General features: G+C 37.5%; 2 protein-coding genes across 6 annotated transcripts in view; both read left to right on the top strand.

Annotated features, from left to right (window-relative positions):
- LOC100175494 (rho guanine nucleotide exchange factor 28-like) overlaps positions 1-18,601 on the top strand; it is a 40,269-nt gene extending 21,668 nt beyond the window's left edge. For 4 of the 5 annotated variants that reach the window (XM_018816413.2, XM_018816414.2, XM_009863625.3 and 1 more), the window contains 23 exons: positions 5,817-5,878; positions 9,194-9,254; positions 9,343-9,401; positions 9,466-9,551; positions 9,610-9,672; positions 10,139-10,182; positions 10,328-10,471; positions 11,174-11,364; positions 11,982-12,143; positions 12,441-12,564; positions 13,076-13,231; positions 13,419-13,523; positions 13,601-13,680; positions 14,041-14,218; positions 14,429-14,608; positions 14,860-14,976; positions 15,175-15,336; positions 15,492-15,649; positions 16,000-16,166; positions 16,404-16,533; positions 16,683-17,225; positions 17,370-17,532; positions 17,913-18,601. In XM_018816413.2, the coding sequence (XP_018671958.1) occupies positions 5,817-5,878; positions 9,194-9,254; positions 9,343-9,401; positions 9,466-9,551; positions 9,610-9,672; positions 10,139-10,182; positions 10,328-10,471; positions 11,174-11,364; positions 11,982-12,143; positions 12,441-12,564; positions 13,076-13,231; positions 13,419-13,523; positions 13,601-13,680; positions 14,041-14,218; positions 14,429-14,608; positions 14,860-14,976; positions 15,175-15,336; positions 15,492-15,649; positions 16,000-16,166; positions 16,404-16,533; positions 16,683-17,225; positions 17,370-17,532; positions 17,913-18,103 (3,326 nt within the window). In that variant the 3' untranslated portion in view covers positions 18,104-18,601. Of the gene's footprint in view, positions 1-5,816; positions 5,879-9,193; positions 9,255-9,342; positions 9,402-9,465; positions 9,552-9,609; positions 9,673-10,138; positions 10,183-10,327; positions 10,472-11,173; positions 11,365-11,981; positions 12,144-12,440; positions 12,565-13,075; positions 13,232-13,418; positions 13,524-13,600; positions 13,681-14,040; positions 14,219-14,428; positions 14,609-14,859; positions 14,977-15,174; positions 15,337-15,491; positions 15,650-15,999; positions 16,167-16,403; positions 16,534-16,682; positions 17,226-17,369; positions 17,558-17,912 lie in introns of all 5 variants that reach the window. The other variant, XM_018816415.2, reaches the window with a different exon arrangement.
- A 323-nt stretch (positions 18,602-18,924) lies between these two features.
- Positions 18,925-20,819, top strand: part of LOC100180177 (DNA polymerase epsilon subunit 2) — a 4,118-nt gene continuing 2,223 nt past the window's right edge. Inside the window, exons 1-4 of the mRNA XM_018816379.2 lie at positions 18,925-19,150; positions 19,229-19,329; positions 19,384-19,456; positions 19,658-19,736. Coding sequence (XP_018671924.1) covers positions 19,086-19,150; positions 19,229-19,329; positions 19,384-19,456; positions 19,658-19,736 — 318 coding nt within the window. The 5' untranslated portion in view covers positions 18,925-19,085. The remainder of the gene's footprint in view (positions 19,151-19,228; positions 19,330-19,383; positions 19,457-19,657; positions 19,737-20,819) is intronic.

Genomic DNA, 20,819 nt, shown 5'->3' on the forward strand with positions numbered 1-20,819 from the left:
AGCGGTGAACCACGCCTCCGGTTTTCCTTGGCCGTAGACGCCGCTTTTTCAAGATGGTATTACGTGCTAGCAAACGGGGCGACCACGCCGACCACTGAAATAGGATCTTACCTATACGGCTGTTGCGCAAGGCACCACAGCCAGGTAGCCGTTTAGTTCACTTCTGTTTTCTGTATTGTTCAGAGGAGAATTACAGCGGAACCAAGTAGGTAGAACGTTTTCTAAAAGCTTTGCCCGCAGGATTTACATACAAGGTGTTGTGTATTCTAGAAAGTATGTACCAGAGAAAGTTTATGTGAAATCAGTCTTATATAAACGTGAAGTAATATTTTATTTGTAATTAAGCCAAAAATAGAGAGGAAACTTTACAAGAAAAAGGGGAGTCCTTATAGCAAAACTATGATCATTAATTCAGTTTCGTCAAATTTTAACTTAAAATGAACCTTTGAACTGTTAAAGGTCGATTTCCGTTTACATTTCAGTCTATTGATTAACGTAACCCTTGCACTGGCTTAATCGGTCTATGTTGACAATGATAACCACAGTGCGGTCTTAAACAATTAAAATGCTCGTATAACCTCGCGTTGTTTCTAATTGTTTTAATTACCCTGTAATTGTTCTTGGTTACGAACCCACAGATCAGCATGAACGTATTCTGTAAGCAGTTTTTTACTGATCATATAGAGTATAGTGGGATAAGAGGGGACACCTGCAGCACAAAATAAAGAGATACTCTAATCGTGTTTTAAGCAAATAACAACAGTATATTGGAGTCGTGAAAATACGTTTTTTTTTTAATTCTTTGAATGTTCTTTGTTCACATGGAATAAAAAGGTGTCTCCCCCCACCCTACTATAGTTGGTACTTTTTTGTTAGTCTATAAATAACCTTCGATATTATAAGAATATGAGTCAGAAACCAGTCAAGTGTGAAGTTCTTATAGGCGAGTTGTGTATACTTATTCAGCTCCGTTCTAAATTTAGTGAAACTGTTATATTTTCAGCTTGTAGTCGGCCAGGTCTAATATAATATAATGAGCTTCTACTTAAAACTTATTGAAATTTTATTTTAATTTCCATTTCTCTAGAACAACGTCTATAAACTAATAAATAAAATGTTCCGTCGCTTCCAGTATATGGTTTGATTTTATGTTAAACTTATTGACCAACTTTGTCAGGTTTTTTTTTGTGGATTTGTCGCCCACAATTCCCTCCCAAACAGGTTTAGACCGCCTCTGATCCATCAAAGGCATAAAGCTCCATTATATAACATGTATTGTGTGATCGAACCACCTTTCATGTACTCGGTCTATTCTTGTTTTATTTAGCCAGGCGCTTATAATAACCTTTAGGGCGTCATGGGGCCGTGTCGCTCACGCCTATACTCGCTTGACGTCATAATATGTTCCACGCACGTAACGGTAGCTGGTTCCGAGAAGCGTCCGTCACCGTATTCGATACTTCATAATTGGCGGCTACGAAAGATGCTTCGCGTGTTAAACTCCCGCCTTCTCAATGTCAGTTATTTATCGCCTGCTTGTAATGGGAAAATTCCATTCGATACCACGTCCGTCACCACCACTGTTTGATCGCCTAATAACCAGTAATCAAACGTCTGGTTTCTCAGCATGAGCCGGGAAAGGTATTTGACCTCGCAGCAGTCGTCATAGCAACGTTGGTGAGAAAAAGTAGCACACAGCTTAATGGATTTTAACAGCACGAGGTCTGTAGCTCGGTGCTTTTTAACTGTTCAGCTGTTGTATAGGAAAAAAAACTAATGTTTTACAAAGTAGTCGCCCTTATATTTATATATATTATGTCATGATGTAATCAAACCAGTACTCAGTAGCACTTACATGTGAGAGCAGTTGTAGAGAAACAGATGGTATAAAGAGAACTGTAATGAGTAAGAAGAATGTCGCACCACAGCGCGTAACACGTGACTGTGGATATGTAAACTATGACGTAATGTAACCGTACTCATTTTCGACTCCCATGTCAATACTTGATCATTCTATCTCGACCGCAATTCGGCCAAAGGTTGCCTCATAAGAAACATAGTTTCAATACGGAAAGGCAGGATTACGTATAGTCTACGCACACTTTGCTAAGCACTTCTAGGTTGCAGTTGACTTCAGAGTTTTAGTTCGTTTACAGAACGTTAGAGTAGAGACCGAGCTGAATTGAATGCGGTGCTCAACATAGCTAACCTATTCTTTATTGGCTTTAAAAGCTCGTAGAAGCCCATTCAACGTTATTAGTAAGTGTGCTCAAGGCAGACATTCCGTATCTTTTGAATCGCGGTCTACAGTCACATAGGGGCATGAAGCAGACAGAAATAGCGCAGTCGTTGTTGTTTGCTCCTTTTGCGGATCGAACTGGTAATTCACCCTTATATGGTAAGCCGGGCTAAATTTCATGTGCGTCAACGACATAGTCTTCGTGTTTACACCCATCGCCGCATCCGGCATGGCTGGTTTTCTATCATTTCTGGTACTGACTATATGGAACTTAAAAGTTTCGTGCACTGTGTAATTCATGGTAGAATTATAGTTGCTGCGTTTGTATGTGTGATTTAGGGGGTATTGCAGAAATAAGGTTGCATCAAATTCAAATAAGGATAGACTTAGTTTAACAATGTGTAGGGTAGTAGGGAACAGTATTTGTGAACTATGTAGAGAGTGACCTTGTAAAGTAAGTTCTGTTAACACAGGCAACGAAGTTCGCCTTCTTGTTAACTCAGTGTAAATGATCAACCTTTAAGCAATATATGGCTCATGTGTGCAAGCATTCAGTTTCCTAGAAACCGTATTAATGGTTGATTGGTAAATACAATGTGCACGGTCTGTTTTTATCAGACTTCGGTGAAATTTACCTTCAGTTTCTCGCGGTTTTTCCTTGTGCAGCGTTGTTTTTCGTTGTTACGATTCCGTGTATTTTGTGGCTGGATCGCGCTTCTATTCATTATTCTAATGCCAATACGGTTGTAAAATATGACGATTCGTGCGGTCGTGTGTGCTCGGGTAATGGGCGCGCCGATTGCTCTGTGCAAATATTGACTCTCTCTTCGTACATTGGTGCCACAAATGCTTGCTGGTAAGGATACACTGTCGGTTATCTGGAGCGAGTACAGAGCCTTCAAACTGCGGTTACGACCACAAAGGAACAGAGGGCGTCGAGATCTGTTCATTTCGTCAATACCAGCCAGTTTTGCTCGCAGATTTAACGAGGGATAATAACACCAGTTAGAGGCAGCTCGCTTTTAGCCCAGGGCATTTGAGCATCAGACACGTTCAGCAGTTTCCAATTCGCTGACGAATCAATAGCGTGTTTGCTTTACCTCACCGTGAGGTTGTGTTGATTGAAAAGTACCAAGGTTCACGTCAGGTCGAATCAAATTGCTATCTCAAGTATAGGAAACCCGATCTCCGCTTCAGACGTTATGACACAGCGGCCTTGTAAACGACGCCGTGCAAGTATTGCTTCAGAAATCGACTCGCTCTGCCACGACAGCATGCAGTCTGTCAGTATGCAAGCGTGGGAACCTAGGGTTTGTCGCATCAGTTTCCTTTTAGTAAACTTGGTAGGCAAAAAGGTAAACCAACAAGTTCGGCGCCACAAGTGCCCGGATATTTCATGACTATTGATAATCGAATTCCCGCAATACCGGTACACATTGGACCCCGATATCTTCCGAATTATTTCGCTGTTTTTTTATTATTTCAAAGCCACATTACACCGAGAAAAAATGCAAGAGAAGCTAACATACTTTTACCGTTTTCCATATAACGTTGTATTACTCAACGTCGGGTATTTTTCTTGTTTCATCGTCAGGGAAATTACAGATGCGCTGCAGTTCTTAGTAAACCGACATTTAACATGCTCTCGAAGTGATTGACAGTTGACGTCATTAGCTCAGTCAGGGCTCCCTTATTCGTTGTATTTCTATGTAGACTTCTATCAAACAGAGTTGCAATCCTTCAGTACAATGTACATACAGAAAAAGTCGCGATTTCGTAGAATCTTTTTCGGTATTTTTCAACGGTGCAGCACTGTTAGCAGAGCTGTCAAAACGACTTGACGTCAATTCAGTTTGAATCTAATTGAAATTCCACCGTTATCGCCCACATTTCTCCCTGTCTGGCAAAGTTGCTGAAATTCCAGGCCGAATTGTATTCATTTAATATCTGTAGAGTCAGGAATTCGTAACGATGTCGCGACCATGTTAAGCGATGCCTTTACAATGTAACGACACGACAATCTACATTTATGGAATTCTGAAACTATTTTAGACTCTTCCCGCGGCAGTATTGATTTATTGTATTATTTACCGAAATAAACGCGTGACAAGGCCTCGTAAAAAAACGAGTGTTTCCCAATATAGAAACCAACGTTACACGTGATTAACTAACACCTGTATCTTACTTTCCCAACCAAAAAGTAGTTTATTATTCCCTTCTTCGTCTCGCCCTCGTGATAAGACTCACAGTTAAACCTTGAGAAAGTAATTCGATTTTAACGCTTCTGTAGCGCAGACCCGATACCGTGTTTGCTTTTCGTTCCCACATCTGCGCCTGCAAAACAAAAAAGTGAAAAAAAAGGAATTAGAAAGTGCTGCTCTGTGTTTAAGACAGAACTGCGTAAGTTACACTTGTAATGATTAGCAAAAAAGCAGTTGTATGATTTTGCAGATCAGTTAAGTTATATAATAGGGTGGGGGGAGACGGGACACCTTTAGAACATAATATCCGAATACCCTGATCATGTTCAACTAACAAAGGTCTATGGAAGTCGTTTTTATAAATTTTTAAAGTTGTTTTGTTTACTACCAAGTTTGTCCCATCTCCCCCCCCCCCCTACCATGTGCCTGTCTGACAAGTATACGAGTGTCACAGGGTTTAATGCGAGTTGGTACAAGCATAATCGACATATATTGTTTACTCAAGAGACTTGCGCAATCGGTACAAGACGAGTGGTTAGGTATGGTGCCATCTTTGTTGTAGATACTGGCGACACGAGCGCTGCTTGTGTTTGTACACGTCGTGTTTTCGCTGTTCCAGGGATCTAATTGCAGGATTATCTTCATACGGGTGTATGTCCACAACACATCTAGTTCCAAGTAAACCTGAAAGCAGGCTATACAACCACCGCTAATTTAATATTAGTAATATGGTAAATTTGATTAAAACTCAGAAACTGCTCAGTTGAATCAGCGACACATTCATGTTTTATCAGAGTTAATTGCAAAGGCAGCTGACTATACGGTAAAGAGAAAATCACTTGAAACCACTGGCGCTGGATCGTCCCTACTTGCTCTGTGTACCATCAATATTTAATTGGCCTCCATGGAATACAGCGTCGTTACATTATTTACAAGTGACGTCACAATGCCACCGTATGTAGTATGACGTACGACGACGTAGTTATAAAAGTGAACGATTGTATAAGGTTGTTATGGACATAGTGGTCAGTGCTATGGTTGCAACAGTGAATTTTTACCTTCTGAGGTATAAGTGTATAGTAGCTGTGTGATTGAGAGTATTATTATATTAGTTCTTGTTTCTTGGTACTATTGTGTTTTTTTCTTTTAATTTATTAAGTTGGCTTGTTGTTTTCAGAGCTACAACAATCATAGAGATTAGTATTGTATATTAATTAGCATATTACCAACACTGTTTGTTGTCTTAGCAGAATTAAAGGTAAGATAAAGGCCACGCTCATGTCGCAACACATTTACTTCGACCTATATGTTTTTTAACAAAGAAAACAAGGTTTCATGCTCGCCGTGTTCATAAACAAACTGCCTTTACTTTGCAGAAACATACGAGTCAACCGATGCAATAAAAGAGAACAACACTTCCAAGAACAAGTCGAATAAGGTGAGTGTTGTTTTGGTAAGCGAAAATAAACGCTCGTCGTCGTGTAAGCCGATTTGGTTGCTGTCTAATTACCTTCACGTCGCTCACGTGGTGCCGCCAAAGAGCTATGTCTCTATTTGCATTAATATGCTCATGCAGTATATTACTAGATCGACTCATTCGATTCCCCGAACGGTCAGTCGCCCCCATTACTCCATATAAAGTAATTAATTTACCGAAGCAATTACTCTTCTATTTATAACGATCGGTAAATATGTTTACGGCAACGGTACAAGGTACGGGCCATTCATTGCACTATCTGCGATCGAAGCAGCTTCAATTAGCTGCTTGGGTTGCAACTTGGCATTCCTAGTTTTGGACGAATTCCGTAACAACTAATGCACCGCACGCGAATAACTATTACCGAAACGCTTCATATTTTGCAGCGATTGTACGTCTGTTCGTGCCAGGTTAATATGTAAATCGCAAAAAGATTCAACCATATTTTTGATATATTGTCTAATCGCACACAATGTACGTCATTCTGTGTTTCTAATTACTTCCATTTCAAATTCGATTCCATTGTGACGTCAAAATACGTGTCGCGGTCCACGCTGTTGTGTTAGCAAGTTATTTCTAACGACATTAGCGCTCTTTAAGTGCGTCAGGTGTGCACGCTTTCCAACAATGTTAAATTTGTCGTTTTCTTGTCAGGTCAAGCCCTTCGCCCTTACAAATTCCTCTTAAAGTGTTTGACGCTTTACGTCAATACGCCACCTTAACTCTTACCCGTTCAAAATGACGTATACATGCCTTGTAAATTAACCTATGTATACTTCTACAACCCAGCTTGGAAAGTATGTTTAGAATGTCAGTTTCGGTGGGGAAAATTTCTAGAAAAAGTGAGAAAGTTTTGCAGTTGGTTTGTCTTAGCGTGATTTCAATGACGTCACCACATCCTGTTCTACTGCGACTGCCTCAGCCCAGCTAGCAGAGAGTCGTGTATTTAGTAAACAATAACGATAGACAAAGCGGTGGCTACCGGTTGCGAGTGAAATTGACAGGGTCGCTTAGGCAGTGAGTTTTCCACTGTTCCCAGTGCATGAAGAGAGTAACAAAAGTTAAATTATGGAAGAAAAGAAACAACAACGTAGATCGACCCATCATAGTTACCAATCAGTAGACGACACAGATGTCGTTTCAAACCAGAGTATATGGTACAGTCTATCGCCTACGCCTTTTAAAGCAAATGAATTGCACACTATCCGACGACGTAAAGGGCAGGTAAGCAAAACATGTATGTTATCTTGCCTGGTGGACAACAGGTCTATTTGTTGATGCTATGACGAGGTGTTGTGTCAGATAAACCAACGCGAAGAGCTCTTGTAGAATTTATAACGTTGTGGGAGGCAACGTAGGCAAGTTATTAAAGTTAGCATATACACAATAGCTTACCGTGTGTCACCACACCAAGCCTTAAATCCAAACCTGTCTAGACATTACAGGGATTTAACGACATTCAATTAGAACTATGTTTAATCAAGCGACGTTGTATTTGTCTTTAACAAGGTATTTTAACCATGTTTTATATTCCCCGTTTATAACCGTGACCTCAGTACAACCTCTAGTCTATGCTGTACGTAACAATGCAATATAATATGACGTGCATACATACAAAAAAAACAGTTTTTTTATCCCGTGACTCGAATACAGTAAAAATATATGATCCGAAATAATAGTGCGAATCCAAGTCAAAACAACAATGAAAATGAACAAGTATGCATTAGAATATGACTGTATATTTATATAAGCACAATGCCAGCCCCAGCACCCAACGATGCACTTAATTCATCGATTAACAATCAAACAGAGTTTAAATCGCTACTGCCTTCCGTCCGGTAGTAGCAGCCAGAAATAACAATGCCTTTCTCCATGTTTATATCCAGAATTAGTTGGTTTAGGAAATAATCCGAAACTTGGCCAGCTGTGTCCCCTTACAACTATATGACCGTGTGTAGGTTACAATCACTGTAGGTTAAGCACAACGCAATGCGTCACATACTTCTAACAAACAACGTTATTATTCAAATCATATGCTCTCTTTAATTGCGCCTACTCCCAGAGTTACGTCTTCGTAGCGCCTGTATAAATACTTCACAGTTATTTTAAGGCTTCTCAATATGTTAAGCGATGTAATGAGAAACCATTGTTCCCTAAACGCTTTTAGTCACGTTTTGGTGTAGGGTGACAACGCAAATTACCCCTTTCGCCGAAGTTTCACCGTTTCTTGGTGTATGAGTTATTATGTGTTAGATAATACGCAATACAACATTATTTATTTTGCTCCTAATCGACGCGTCCTCTGCCCGGAAGTACATTGCATGTTGCTTGTTGTGACGAAACACATGCCTTCGCTCCTACACAAGAAGCATACGTCACCAGGAAACTACCAATGACTGGCCGCCTGATCTAATTGATCGTTACTTTATCTATGCGTGTTCGGACAGTACGCGTTCGCAGTTGCATTGATGTGTTGTCTTCTCGTATGTCCTCAGATCTATAATTGTTTGAAGTTAAGCGCCCTCGTTTTCGCCCGCCCAATGTTTCCTAGTAACTTGCGTTTTCAGCCCAGAACAGGTGCAAGCGTTGCCCATCTTGGCAGCTACCATTTTAATTGGCTGAGAAAAGTTTATGATTTTTCTTGATAAGAAATAAGTTAGCCAGTAGCTTATGCGGTCTATTGTTGTACCGATGTGACACGGTTCTTGTGGGCTAAAGCTAAACTATTAGCGGAAGTAAAGGCAGTTTCATAGTGTGCTCCTTCAATAATACAAGACTTGCTTAAAAACAGGCAATTGTAGGACTTCCACAAAGGCTAGGTAATAGATTCTTTGTCACATAGCTGGCAGGACAAGCCGTTTTCGTATTAGCGAGGGCACGTTTGGCATATTAACATTACGTGCTTTGAATTGCTTAGTTATGAGGTGATACCAGTCTTGCATATTCAGCACAAAATATGCCTCACGGTAATTCAGTCGTGGCCACGTCATCACCGCGTAAAGATGATATTACGTCCAGGGTCAGACTCAGAAAGAAGGTTGGTCATGTAAGTGTAATCGTAAAGTCGCCTATTGCTCAAGCAATGTACCGCCATCTAAGATTTAATGAAATCTGCTTATGTCGTTCTCGGCTTAAAACCAAAGAAGAAATGTCATTCGTGACGACCGGGACGTTGACTTGCGTCGTGCGCGTTGGATTATTTCATATTATCGTGTTGCTATACAACACCAAATAAGCAGTTTCTTCAACATTATGTAACCCTTTACCCTTTTACAGCGTCCGTCGATCATACAACGGCCCCAGAGTATGATGTTAAACAGGCCATCACAATACTCAGGTACGTAACACAACTGAATTAGAAAAGCAACTTTATCTACATATATAACCCACGCGTTCTTAAATTAACGTCATATATACATCTACAGTTGGGAACCCACCGACAGCAAACTATGCCCAACAACCAGGCCGGAGTCGACCTATTTCGGTAAGTCGCAAATGACATCACCTTAATCATAAGAGAAACAAGGTCACCATCTATTGTGTTACAGACTATTGGAGGACCTCACTCACGCAGAAACACAGGTTCAAACTCGTCCGATCTTACCGTACCAAAGGACCGCAGTGGTAGCAACAGGTAATTGGTCAATCATTTTAATTGTGATAAACAACAAACTAAACTGTGTTCGTTGTAGATCGAGTTACTACGATGACGACGAAGGCAGCCGGACGCCTCCCAATGTATCATACATGAACAAGTAAGTCTGGCTTTTTAAATTATAACTAAAATGCCAAAACAACCATAACACAACAAAAAATAGCACCAATTAAAACGATAATATGACACAAAACAACAACAATAATGCCCCCAAAAAGACAGAAACACACAAAAAATGACTACTACTCACAAAAACGACAATAACACATGGGAAAAACGACAATAACACGTCATAAAAACTCTGGAATTGGAAACAGTTGCCTGCTGTACCAACAATTCACATCAGAAACCTACAAGTAGTATTTAAATGTTTTCGTAATGTGACGTCAGTAAGCGTCAATCGGTTAAAGCAACAACAGCATTAAAAATATACAATGATATTATGTGTGACTAAAACTGCAGTAACTCATGACCAAGTTATGTCATGTTCACTGTGAAAAACTACACAGTGTAGCTTGTGTAATGCAACCAGATGTAGTGTTTTAAATAACGTTTTGTTTCCGCAGCATGAAAGACGTTATTTCTGCCTCTTTTGAATCCCTTGACGAAGGTAAGTACGTCATATAGTTTGCTACGCATTATGCAGTGTATAAATAAACATAAATATATATATAACAGTATTAGAATAGTTTGGTGCCCGACACTAAATAAATATAGATTTCTAGTCACCTAATTTGTGCATTCGGTTTATATAGCTGCATTGGACATTGCTGAACTCGAAAAGGATCCGGATCTAGCCCTTAAAACGGCTGAGCCCGAGGCATGGAGTGTAAAGGCGGACAGGAAAACCTTGAAAAAGATGTCAAAGAAAGATGTGAAACGACAAGATAATATATTCGGTTAGGAGCTACGTTTATGTACCGTAGAGTAAGATAGGACACCTTTAGCACATATCCAAATATCATTTTATACAATTAACAACGGTCTATGGAAGTCGTGAGGATACGGTTTTATAATTCTTTGAAAGTTGCTTGTTTACTACCAAATGGGACGAGAAAATGGAATGATGGTGTTTCATCTTCCCACACTCCATAGTCTCTATACTGTATCTTGTATACGCTATATCAGTAGTGACCTCTGACCACCTAAACGTATAAATAGCACCTGGGTGAATTTCCGCAGAAATTATGGGTTGGAAATCCACGAATCGAATGTTTGTTTCCCGTTTATTTCCAAACCAATGTAGCGACCTGCAGTAAACAATCTATACGATAGATTTACTCAATATACTATATGTACAGTAGGGTGGGAAATATATGTCAATCTTTCATTCTATTTTCTCGTCCCATTTGGTAGTAAACAAAGAACATTTAAAGAATTGTAAAACCGTGTCCTCACGAATCCCATAGACTGTTGGTAATTGTTTAAAACACGATTAGAATATTTGGATATTATGTGCTAAAGGTGTCCAACCATGCTATATGTATAATGTATGGCATAATACATGCGGCTCAATTGCAGCATTTTCAATTGTTTTTCCTACCCGAGTTTATCCTCACGCCCACAGACAGTAAAATAAACAAACACTCCCGGTTTTACAGAGTTCATTCAGACGGAGAGGAATTACCTCACGACTTTAAAGATAATGCAAAAGATATTCGCCAGGGGTTTGGTCAAAGAAGCACACATCGACCCAGAAGTTGTGGAAAAATTGTTTCCCTCAATTGACGAGCATGTAGATTACGTGGCGAACTTCGTAGCGAAATTGAGCGACCGTCAAGTCGAGGGAAAGGTGTGTATATAGTTGAATAAGGGGGTCTGGTTATGGGAGAAATTACTGTCGAAATACTACGAATAAAATAAACATCCATTTTTAAAAAATGTTAGTTAAAAAATAATGTAATTATTATGGCACAATATTTGCTTCAATATTTATTGTTTTTGTTGCTAAAGTTTGTTAGCAAGAAATTTCGATGCTGCATATCTGATGGTTTGCATTTACACTTGCTGCTTTGTTGTAAATAAGACAAACTAAAGACGTTTCTTAGAAATATTGACAATTCTATTCAATAAGATGTAGACATTGAAAATAAGGACAAATCTTAGAATTAAATACGGTGTGGTATGCCCACGGTTGTAGAAGTTGCCGCACTTATACCACGTTGCCTATAAAAACCAGAATACCACAATAGTTGTTTTGAAATAGAATGCACAATGTATCATAGCTACTAAAATACGAGTTAGAGTTAGCTATACTTGCATAAAGCTTGCATACCATTTGTTTGGTTGGTATTTCCTAATTACTTTGATGGTTTGGTACTTGTTGTTATATACGCTATATAAACGTTGCTAACTTTATAAAGCATTGATATGGTTAATCTAAGTAATAATACATTGCCTTTACTTTAGGTTGTGGACGGTATAGGCGATATATGCGTGGCCCAATGGTCGGGCACGAGCGGTAACAATATGAAACGAGTGTTCGGTGATTTCTGTTGCAAGCAAAACGAGATTGTGGCAACTCATAAGGAACTTTATAAAACAGATAAAAAGTTCAGCACGTTTATCAAGGTATGTATTGTGTAGAGTTCATTTCATTGTAAAGGGCAATTGCAAAGTGTTTTGTATGAAATTTCCAAGAAATAATTGCCTATTTTTCCTGAACTATTTTTGGCCTATGGACGCAATGTTTGTTTATAAACTGCTACAGTGGGTATTGCAGCCTTGACAACTAGCACACATACGCGTGTTTGGAAACTATTCACTCCCTTGGGTTTGCCGTTGTTATTTTCAACGGAATTTTACCGAAACTTTATCAGGCTTGGCGAGTGACAACCGAATGTATCGCTAACTTTTCAATCGTTGCAGAAATGTGATAAGAACCCACTGACACGTAGACAGGGAATTCCCGAGTGCGCGTTACTCGTCACTCAGCGTGTTACGAAGTATCCGATCATGCTGCAGACGCTTTTGGAAAATTCAAATAAAAAAGGTAGGAATGCATGTTAGTTCGTTATAAATACGTTACTTTGTTTGTTACTGCGCGTTACCCGCAAAAGGTAGATCTTTTTTAGAGCTTTAAAGTTGAACGTAGGTTAATGTTGTTGTTCGATGATGAAAGCAATCCTTGCGCTCATAGTATTACGTCACAACGTCGTTTAGATGTATTACGTAATGTGGAGACAGTTAGGGGAATTTCTGAGAACACATTTTTGCAATAACGTAATTTTTTACTTGTTTTAGTAATGATCAGCCTATTTAAAACAGTAAATTAAAGGAAATTAAGCAGTTAAACGCCGACACAATGTTACATTTTATTGTTTTTTTTTATGTTAAATTACTTTCTTTTATGTTAAAACACATTTTTTAGCAAAGTATTTCATATTTCTGCATAGTAGTTTTCACAAATTTCATACATCAATCAAAAATGTTTTCCACACCAGACAAATAGACTTACATTTATAATTATTAATGGGTTTTAATTTGTGGTTTTATCCACGCAGACCACACAGAGGATTACGCTGAGTTGGAGCGAGCGCTTGATTTATCACGGGAGATCGCCAAGGATGTAGATGAGCAAGTACAAGCTCATGAGCGTGAGCAACTGTTGTATGAAATCTATGAAAAAACTGATACAAAAACTACAACCGCTTTCAAAGGTGAGAATAAAAAATAAAATATTAGTATTTGGCTTGGTAGTAAATTACTTATACCCCATTAGAAAAAGTAACCAAAAATTGTTTGAAAGTTTCTGACTTTTTAAATGAAAATTAAATATTTTTTGTTTTGGATAACATCAGCCTTACTGTTTTGGGTTACATTATTTTATCCTGTATTTTATTGCAGAAGGACGCAAATTTGCAAGAAAAGACTTGTTGAAAAGAAACCGCAAACTTTTGTACAGTTCCAACGCAGTGCAGTGGAAAATATCGAATTCAAAGAAGTTTACAGGTAAGGTTTTTTCTGGTATTTATAAAGCTTATATAGGAAGTACGGGTAATTATTTCTAACTTTGTTATCCTCTACAGAAACTTTCTTCTTATTGTTGTCCGACTGTTTTGTTTTACTGCAAGAAAATAATGGAAAATATACATTTCCTTCTGGACAGGTAGGAATGCGTTTAATTGTGTTTACTGTTTATTAATTCAATTAAATGCATTAAGGATTAAATCACAACTTTAGAAATATATTTTAGATTAAAATTATTGTTAGTGCTTCCTAAACTCCGACATTGTGTGTGACTTTAAAAGTTAGTTAAAATATTGAGCAGACAAAGCTTTGCTATTTATTTACACGTAATATTTGCACTGAACAAGGAAAAAAGTTAAAAAAGCTAAAAATCGAGTATAAATCTTGTAAAAGTGAAATCCATCTTAGTTTATTTTTTTTGTGTTTATGTAAAATAGTTAAAAAGAATGCTGAAAACCGTGTAAAATTTGGAAAATATTAAATATATTTGTTCATACAGCCTGCAGCAGTTCCCTTAATGAGATTGATTGTTCGAGAAGTAGCAAATGATGAGAAAGGTTTATATCTCATCAGTACAGCCAACTCACAGATGTACGAATTAAAAGTGGATAAAGCTGATGATTGTAAAACCATCATGCAAGTTGTGAGGTCTGCTGTGGGAAACTGCACAGAAGAGGGTAAGACACTGGTCAAGTGTGATTTGAAAGCGTTTAAGAAAAAAGAGAACTTTTTTCTGTCGTGATGTTTTAAAATTTGTTATCATAATTTTAGTAAAAATTTAAGGCAGATTTTGTGAAATTCAAATTATTGCTCTATTTGTAAAAAAATCAGTAAAACTTTTATATGAATTTTTTCTCCCAAAATTTTACGCTAAATTTTATTCCTAGATGAAGGAATCCCCTCTGAAGACGAAGAGGAGCGAAAGCTTCAGGAGCAAAAGTTGGATAAAGCTCGTCGGATGATCGATTTACTCGAGCAAAAAGATGACGCGATAAATCGACTTCTTAAACAGAAGATGGAAGTTTTCCGATCGTTAGCTGAATCTGTTGAACGGGGAACAGCAATTTGTAAGTTTTGACAAATAATTTTTATTTTATTTGATAAATATTAATATTTTAATTTATTTTAATTAATATATTTATTTGTCTGACCAAAATTGTTTAAATCGAAGTTGTTTTTTCAAATTCAAGTAATTTTTTTCTATTTACATGTATGCTTCTATTTTCAATTATACTTTATTGTTTTGAGCAGTTTTTCTTTAAAATGTATATTTCTGTCATTTAAAATATAATCATTTTTTACCCCCTCCTTCCAACAGCACACATGAGTTTCAACTACCCAACTTATTTCCTTTCCACCGAAGATGAATCAAGCAACAACAACAAGTTAACATTACCACCGGGTACCCCAGTTCTGCTGAAAGCTATTGAGCAAGGTAAGCTATCTTCAACCTTGTAATTTATTGTAAACATTTCTATTTTGTAGATATTATTTGTAAAACATTTCCAAAAACAATTATTTATTTTATTCTTTTTTAAATTTGGGTTTACTTTTTCCCATATTTTAAAAATTCTGCAATAACAAATTCTAAAGATTCCTAAATAAATAAATTTTAAACCCAACCTTCCCACAGTAAGAAAAATGTCGCATGCATTCTGCGGATCAGGTGGTTTGTCCCGCCAACCCTCCAGTGTAGGTGAACATGAAAGTGGATCACGATCACCATCGATCTTACCTAAACGTTCCGATACATTTGGTGGATTCGATAACGGAAAGGAACCTTCTTCTCCTAGAGGTGAGCAAACTATTACATTTTAAACTTTTTTAATGATTTTTGATTTACTGTTTTTTTTTGTTTACAAGTCAGATTTTATCATTTTTTTGTTATAATATTTTTTACTTTATTTTCAAGAAAAGTATAAAATTAAACACTTTAATTTCCGGCACCAGGCAAATGGATGAACAATTCACAAAGCGAGGGAAAACTTATTGAGCAAAACAGTCAAACCACTATGACATCAGAATCAAAACGTGATTCTGGATTGGTTGATTCTGACGTCCTCGTTCGAAGAGTTGATTCTCAGGGAAGCATCCACAAGGAGGCATGGGTGAGTCAACTAAGTCAACAATACTTAGCTAACAGAATACTTAGCTGTTTAAAAAAAATGGAAAAGTTTCTCATTGGTAAAAAGCTGTTATTAAAATGTTAAAAAAATTAGAAAAGTTAAGTCAACATTTTTTTAGTGTTTAAACATGTTGTTCTTAAATGTTATTGGAAAAAGTGTTCGTTCTAAAACAATTCTTGGCCGGAAATAAAACCTCACTTGATATAAACAATAATTCTAACAAATGATAAAACTCCTTTAAATTCTATTTTCTATTTTTAAAACATCTTAAACTTTTGTATGTTGAGAAAAAAAAATTATACAAATATTAAAGAAAATTTCCCATCTTTCAGGGAATAAACGAACCATCGGGAAGTCCCACTCCATCTCCCACCGCATCCACAAGTGGTGACTCTTACATTCCTCCAACATCGGATCAAATCCTCACCATCACCAACCTCAGTCATCTACTACATTCATACATGTCTATATCTACACAACAGGACACACACATGGAAAAGTAAGTCAAATACATCTGTTATTAGTTTATTAGGTCTAAGGCTCTAAGCTGTGTAAAAAATAAGTGGAAAATTTAAATTTATCATAAAGTGACTTTTTTTATGCTGTTAAGCTGTAATTCTTGTTTTGTATAAACTCTCGTTTGTGCAATAAACAGTTGCTATTAATCTATTTCTTAGCAATTACTAAACAAAAGTGTTTCTTCAAAATAAACTTAAAATTTGTTGATTTGTTGCAGACTACAACAGCAGTTGCTCCTCGTTCAAGATAAAAACTCCAAGAAACGAGGAGGAAATTTACAGGAGGTTGAATTAAAGAGAAATCATATTAAACAACAAGAACAACTTGATGATCTTAGAAAACAACAGGTATAACATTTAGTTTGGTTTGAATTTAATATATTTAAGAAATTTTGTTATAAAAAAAAAAAAATTAAAATTAATTCCGTGATTTAGTTTCCACCAAAAAAAGTTTTAGGATTTTTTGTTGTTTTTTTATCTGTGAATTTATTTTTCAGCATCAATTAAAAATTGAGCGTGAGCAATGGCATCGAACGAACGAAAGATTCCAGAAGTCAATGGCTGCTGAGAAACAAGAACTTGAGGCTGAAAAAGCGAAGATACATCAAGAAAAGTTGGAGAATGAGAGACAGAGAGATGAAATTCATCGAGCGAAGGAGGATTATCAACGAGAGATGGCTCGTCTCCGTGATCTTCAGCGAAGATCCCATTATGATATTCATATTTCTTCCTCCACATCCTCCCTACCAACATCCACTGTCAATCGGAACAATAGCAATAATGGAGCGGATGTCACAGATCTTCGTCTTTCTTCCGGAGACGGGAAGACTCTTTCCTCCAGCAAGTCTCACTCAAGTCTCCACTCCTCCTCGGATGTTGGGACGAAAGGTCCTCCCTCACCCACGTACGCTTCTGCAGCAGATTATCCCAGGACCTTCCCGGGATCAAAACGAGACTCCGGGAGCGCTTCTGCACCATCCACCTCCCAACTTCCTCTTCATCTTCAGTATAGCGCAACAAACCAGTTATCAGCATTGCAGGTAAATAACAAAAAATACTTTTTGCTAAGTTTTATAAACTTTTTTGCCCAAACTAAAAACACTGTTTTAGAAAAACGACTTTTTCTTTTCCTGAAAACTTTTTTGGAATTACTTAAGCTTGTTTCTCATCAATGTCATTTCCAGGCCCCAAGACATCAAGAGTTTCCTTCCAAGTTATCCAAACTTGCTTCGAGCACGAAAGGTAAACCAATGACTTCTGGTGAAAGCAAATCTGGTTTAATGCACCAGATGATACCAAGCAAATTGACCAAGCTCGCCTCAGGTCAATCGGGCCAACATGTGTCCAGTAAGAGGCTACATATTGTATAGAAGTAAGTTAGCATCAAGAAATAAATGAACGTGGGCAGAGTAGCACGATGTTGCCCACGATGAAGCTTGCATGACTTGCATCTACCTGTCAATCAAACAAAACTTTGAACTTCATATGACAGCTTGTGTTCATACTCCCATACATCATATGTTTTCATAAATATCTTCCATCTGATAAGTATTCCCAAATCTTAATAATAAATTTCATATTGAATATTCTTTTTAACAAACATTCGCTCTTACGTTTTATTTTCATGAATTTTTTACACATCATGTAAAAACTACATGTTACATCTTACAAGCATGTTCTTCCCAAATCCACAAAAGCTTCTTCTTAAAGTCCCCCTTACTTCACAGCAACAAACTCCAGCAAGCTCCGGACCTCTCAGACGAAGAAGTCGGATCACGGGAGCAGCCTTCAAGTCCCTAGCAGGTCCTCCAACAATCGCTCTCCTTCTCCAATCTTCAAAAACTTTTTATCGAAAGAGAAAACGAGCGCAGGGGATTCAAAACGCAACTCACAGAGCAACTCCGAACTTTACTTATGATACCACGAGCTACAATATTGACCTTTGCGTGGTTTGAACCCCACGTATGATTTGAGCACTTACTTAATTCAATGTAAACGCAGCATAATGTCCCGACTTCGATCAATTAGATTTCTTCTCGCTTGGAAATCAAAAGAATTTCTTTTTTCCTTTTTTACCATGCCCATCATTTTCTTTTAGCTCAGTGTGGTTTTAAAAGAACATCTCGCTTTTTACAATCATTAGCTTGGACTATGTTTAATGTATCCTGATTACAACATTATGCACTGCAGTTGATTAGAAAACTTAGACGATCCAAATAAACATTACCACCACCATTATTATTGGGAGTAAACGAGTTCGTCGTTTTGCACGCACCGCTTACAGCTATCTCTTGCAATACTTTTTTAACTTATTTTCACCGAGCTGTCGTGTTTTTGCTGTCGTCTTATACTTCGACGTACGAGAGCTTTTTTCGCATACTGTCCAGAATCATACAATATAATGATGCTAGTGAAATGAATGCGTTTTCTTTGGATAAGTTTAGAAAAACAGGCACAGCTAAAGTACGCTTACAAGTTCAATGCAAAACCATAGACAGTAGTATAAGACAGTTCAAGAAATACTAGATGTCTTTCAAGGCTCTTGTAGAAGAAAGTAATGGGAAATCCAAACTAAAGTATTTGTATCATACAATAATTTTTATGTTCTAATGATAACGTGTATTAGGGGAATGATGTATGTTCAATCCAACATTGCTAGAATTTGTCCCCAGTATTTTAATATACAAGAATGAAATACGATTTCTATGGTGTTATAACGCGGGAAAACTAGGGGATTCACCTAAATAAAATAATATCCAATGCTTACTGTTTAAATACTTACGTGTTATATGTCTTGCTAAAATTACTATTCAAGGCACGTTATTCCTAGTGGTGTTTTCCCTGATATTTCCTACCCTCGTTTCAGCTTCTGTTATTCCATAAGACCTATATGTGCAGACATGGCTCAGAAAATCAAGTCGTTTGTGGTCAAAGTTTTTAAGATGAACGGATTTACATTAAGAAGGTAAAATTGTATGTGTTAGTCTACAACTCTAAATTAGAGTATTTGTTATTATTATAACACAAAGTTTAAACCTTACAGTGAAGGAAGCGCCTTTTTAACTGAAGTACTGGCACCTATAAACGAAATTGAAAGGGAAGACTTCATTGACAAACTATTGGAATCAATCCAAAAACAAAACTGTAATATTTAACATTTCAGTTTTTCAAACTTTCTTATGCATGTTTTGGTTTCAGTGGAGAGTGATATTATTGAGCGCGATGTTCTTGAGCTTGCAGTTAAAGATTGTGGAACACATGAAGAGGACAGGTTTGTCATACAGTGTATATGATATATGATGTACATGTTCATTTACAAGTTGTTTTCTTTGGGGGGTGCATGTCTGTTATGTCTGGTATGGACACTATTTCTGATTTGTTATATTGGTCAAAACTCTTAAAACCCACCCCCCAGCGGACAAATTGAACATGCACTAATTAAAGGGACCCTTTTTTTCTTACTATTTCCCAGTGGTCAGACCTTCTCAGTAATTGATGCTTTTGAAGTTCCAAAGTTTATTTACAGTAAAGAAAGAAAGAAGTTTTTAAGGTATTATATACATTATTTCAGGATTGTAAAAGTTGTAAATCCGGACGGTGATCGTTTAATTTTATTGAAAATCCGGACGTAATATGTTTTACGTGCGTCTGTCACCCAAGCTACCAAATCTTGTTATAAAGCGTATTACTGACTATCACCACAACACCCACAGTCTAGTGCGTGCGCCTGTGCGATAGAAACCGTTGTTAAAGCTGCGATCTAATGTTTTATGTTCGTCGCGTGTTCGTAATAATCAGCTAATGAAGTCGCTCGAGTAACAAACATTGCCGTGCTGAAATTTGACATTTTGCGCTTAATTGTTACGTCACATGTTTTATTGCAACATAACTATTAACTATGACGTTTCATTACGTAACAATCGGAAGGAATGCCCACTGCCTAACGAACCACGAGATGGAAACATCGTGTATGAGCGTCACATTTTTACGCTCTGCGCGGGCGTAGGAAATAAAGATAGACGCATGCGGTAGCCAAAGTTAGTATAGACCAAGTTAGGAAACGGCGCTCGTGTCCGCCATTACGGAGCCCATAGAGCGTGAACCGCCTATACAAATGCATGGTCGGCATGTGTTCATTTAGTTCTTGTAAGCGATACAAAGCTAGAAAACACGTATAGCGGTTGTTTTAACGTTTAAAATATAATTTCTAATATAAATCTTGTTATATAATATTAAATCTAGGAATTAATGTGAAGTAAATTAATATTTTAACTGGTTTTCGGGGTACAGTGTGGTTTAACAGGGTACTTTACGTTGGCGATTAAAACTAGCAGAAATCAGCTTATACTAAGCTGATTTCTGCTTTACACGTATATGATCTTACCTACCAATCTACAGAGCTATTCTTTACTACATTTATAACCCAACATGAGTGGACATGCAGCTCCAAACTGCTTAAGTACTAGCAGATAAGGTGTTCGCGTTTTCCGATTTCATAAAGACCCGTAACGCAGAAAAGGTAGCTTACTAATTCAAGCAGAGGACCAAAAATAGTAACTGAGTTTTGTTTTCCTCAATGTCATTTCGATATTAGGCAAATTTTACACAGATACCTTAAGTTTCGTTGCCGGGGT

This window comes from Ciona intestinalis, unplaced genomic scaffold, assembly GCF_000224145.3.
Source record: "Ciona intestinalis unplaced genomic scaffold, KH HT000184.2, whole genome shotgun sequence".
Lineage (NCBI taxonomy): Eukaryota > Metazoa > Chordata > Ascidiacea > Phlebobranchia > Cionidae > Ciona > Ciona intestinalis.